The sequence below is a fragment of the Papaver somniferum genome, chromosome 9, assembly GCF_003573695.1.
Source record: "Papaver somniferum cultivar HN1 chromosome 9, ASM357369v1, whole genome shotgun sequence".
NCBI classification, from domain to species: Eukaryota; Viridiplantae; Streptophyta; class Magnoliopsida; order Ranunculales; family Papaveraceae; genus Papaver; species Papaver somniferum.
In genome coordinates this window covers 89,429,509-89,432,266 of record NC_039366.1, presented here as the reverse complement: position 1 = coordinate 89,432,266, position 2,758 = coordinate 89,429,509, and the positions used below count along the sequence as shown (strand labels likewise).

General features: G+C 37.8%; 1 protein-coding gene across 1 annotated transcript; it reads right to left on the bottom strand.

Annotated features, from left to right (window-relative positions):
• Positions 1-696: 696 nt before the first annotated feature.
• LOC113308743 lies at positions 697-1,434 on the bottom strand. Its single transcript, XM_026557209.1, has 2 exons — positions 1,086-1,434; positions 697-990 (listed from the first exon to the last, which is right to left on the bottom strand). The coding sequence occupies exons 1-2, from the start codon at positions 1,399-1,401 to the stop codon at positions 968-970; spliced, it is 339 nt and encodes a 112-aa protein (XP_026412994.1). The 5' UTR covers positions 1,402-1,434; the 3' UTR covers positions 697-967.
• Between the last annotated feature and the right edge of the window lie 1,324 nt (positions 1,435-2,758).

Genomic DNA, 2,758 nt, shown 5'->3' with positions numbered 1-2,758 from the left:
AACCTCCTCCAAATCAACTTGAACTAAATTTTGATGCTTCATGAACTGATGCTTTAAACTCTGCTGGATATGGTCAGGAACTGCTAGTCAAGCCAGAGCTGGGACTTTCCAAGCTTCATCTGCAGAAGAAGCAGAAGCTCTGAGTCTGCTGGAAGCAGCAAAGTGGGCTAAGAGTATGAACTTAAAGGACTTCTGGGGGGAAGGTGATTGTGAGAGACTGATACTCTATGCTCAAGGCAAAATAAGCAATATTTTTTGGAGAAACAAGGCACTTATAGAAGAAGCAATGAAAAGCTTGCATTCATGTCATCATTTTTTGGGTTTTACTTACATGAATAGAAGATGCAATGCAGTAGCCGATACCCTGGCAAAAGAAGCAAGGAAAAGACAGATTCACAAGCAACAGTGGTTGCAAATGCCAGTTTTTCTTATTTCTTTTCTTTCTTCTGATTTAAATTTCTCAAACTCTTTTGCTTTATCTAATGTTGTAATCAGGGAGAACAATGTGTTGGTAGAAGCCAATATCTCAAGTCACCCAAATGAGATAAGGGAAACCAACACTATGGAAAATCCCATGTACTAGTTTTTTCTTATCAATCCACTTAATCTTCAAAAAAAATAGAACTCCTTTATACTGTTTTATGCAGTCAGATGTAGATATAGGAACTGGTAACTGGAGAATGGGAGATAGAGAGATAATTGAAAGAAGCTGAGATTTAACATCTAAATGACGACAAACAATGACAAACTCAAACCGGAGAATATATAGATGAAAATTTAAATCTGTAGGATGCTCTTCAGATTGACACACAGTTGATCTGGAAAGAAATTTGAACTTAAAAACAACAACAACAACAAACAACAGGCAGCTGCCTCAGCTCCCACAGTGACATGGATAACTTATACTGATACTTAAATCTCTCTCGCTCTTCTTCTCATTCTTCCTGTTCTTCTGTGGCTAATCCCTTCATGCAGGAGGAATAGTAAAACCTGAAACCGATTGTGAATAAAAGATACTTATTAACAAATAAAAGTAGAAAAATACTAATTATATGTGGGAAGAAAGAGTAGGTATGCATATATACTTCCACATTTGCCTCCGTGAGGAAGTGCTTTGCCACACAAACCAGCAACATAAACAACCTTTTCCATGCTAACAATAAGTTCAATCTCTTTAGTGGCATGGTTACATAAACAAGGAATATCAATCGTATTAATCAGCTCACAGCAAGCCTTTGATGGTGGAATTTTTGGACCTGTCCTCAGTACATATTGTGCACATTCTTTTGCTAAACCTGAAGCCTGACTTTGACAACCTCCTTGATCATCTCCTAAAACTACTCCAATTGTTCCAACTATGAAGAGTACTAAACTTAACCATCTTAATATTGTTATTCCCATCTCTCTCTTCTTACTTAATTTCTCTTTTCCTAATGGTTAGCTTGATGTGCTCATCATGTTGCTCCTGTATATATATAAAAATAGATGGAAACTGTAAGACTTACGCGAGGTAAGTCTGGGGTTTTACCTGGGTCGTATTCCTATATTCTTATCCTACCAAGAAAGTATGGGCTGATCACCTAGCATGACTTTTTTCCCGCCAAGTATTCCTACCAAGAAAGTATGAAATTACCACCTATAATTTGCCATTCTAGTTTATTCCCACCAAGAAAGTATGAAATTACCACCTATAATTTGCAATTCTAGTTTTCGGTCCAAACAAAAAAAGAATTTTTTTTTTGCCATTCTAGTTGGTTGGAATTCTGTCGATGTTCCTTCCAACCAACTATAATGGAATTGTAAAAGAAAGGAACACAAGGAAAGGCCTTTCAGGGGGAAAATGCTTCCTCTCTCTCTTCTCTATCTCAAAACGATTTCCGGCAGAAATAAAACTTTTTCCTGCCCAGCGCAACAACCTGTATCTACTCCTGAGCAATACCATGGCAATTGCAAGGATAAGGTTGCTATTAAATCGAAAGCATCAAACTCTTCAACAGAAGCAACTTGTAAATACGAGTCAGGCAGAGAAGCCATAGAAAACAAGTACGCTGCGATAAGACAACAACAGGCATCATCAAACACAAAGGCAGAGAAGAACATCACTTCTGCTAAAGTCTCTTTGCTTGGCACAGGGAATTCCCAGTGTCAGAATAGCACTGATAACGCTGCATCTTCTGGATTAGCATCAAAATGGGTGTTATGAAAAATGGTTTCCAAAATTACGAGGAAAATATGGAGGCCAAGAACTTTTTTCCTTCGCCTCAGGGACTCAGGGTCAGGACAGAACAACTGATTTCTGTGTGTATCCTCGTCTGAATAACTAATTAAATATTCCAGAGATTGAAAAAACCTTCTGAAGGTCATGACACACTTGCATGTAAACCGAAAAATGGAAATGATTTTGTCGTGGTTGTATTCGGGAATTTTTTTAAACACACTTGCATGTAAACCGAATAGGTAATGTTCTTTTTTTTTTTTTAAATTCAAAAACGATCACATGAGTTTCAAGATATGCTCGTCAATAATATAAGGGTTAACCGGCAAAATGCCCCAAAATGGACCTCATGGTTGTGAAAATGTCCCGGCTGTTAGGTGAAAGATTAAAATGTCCCAAAATGATATCGAAATGTCCCAATCCGTTAAAGTTGCCGTTAGACATGGTTAAGTGGTCAATTTCAGAAGCACGTGGTCCGCACGCGTGATATGATGACATTTATACCCTTTTGACATTTTGGGGCATTTTTTGGCTTTTGGGGCA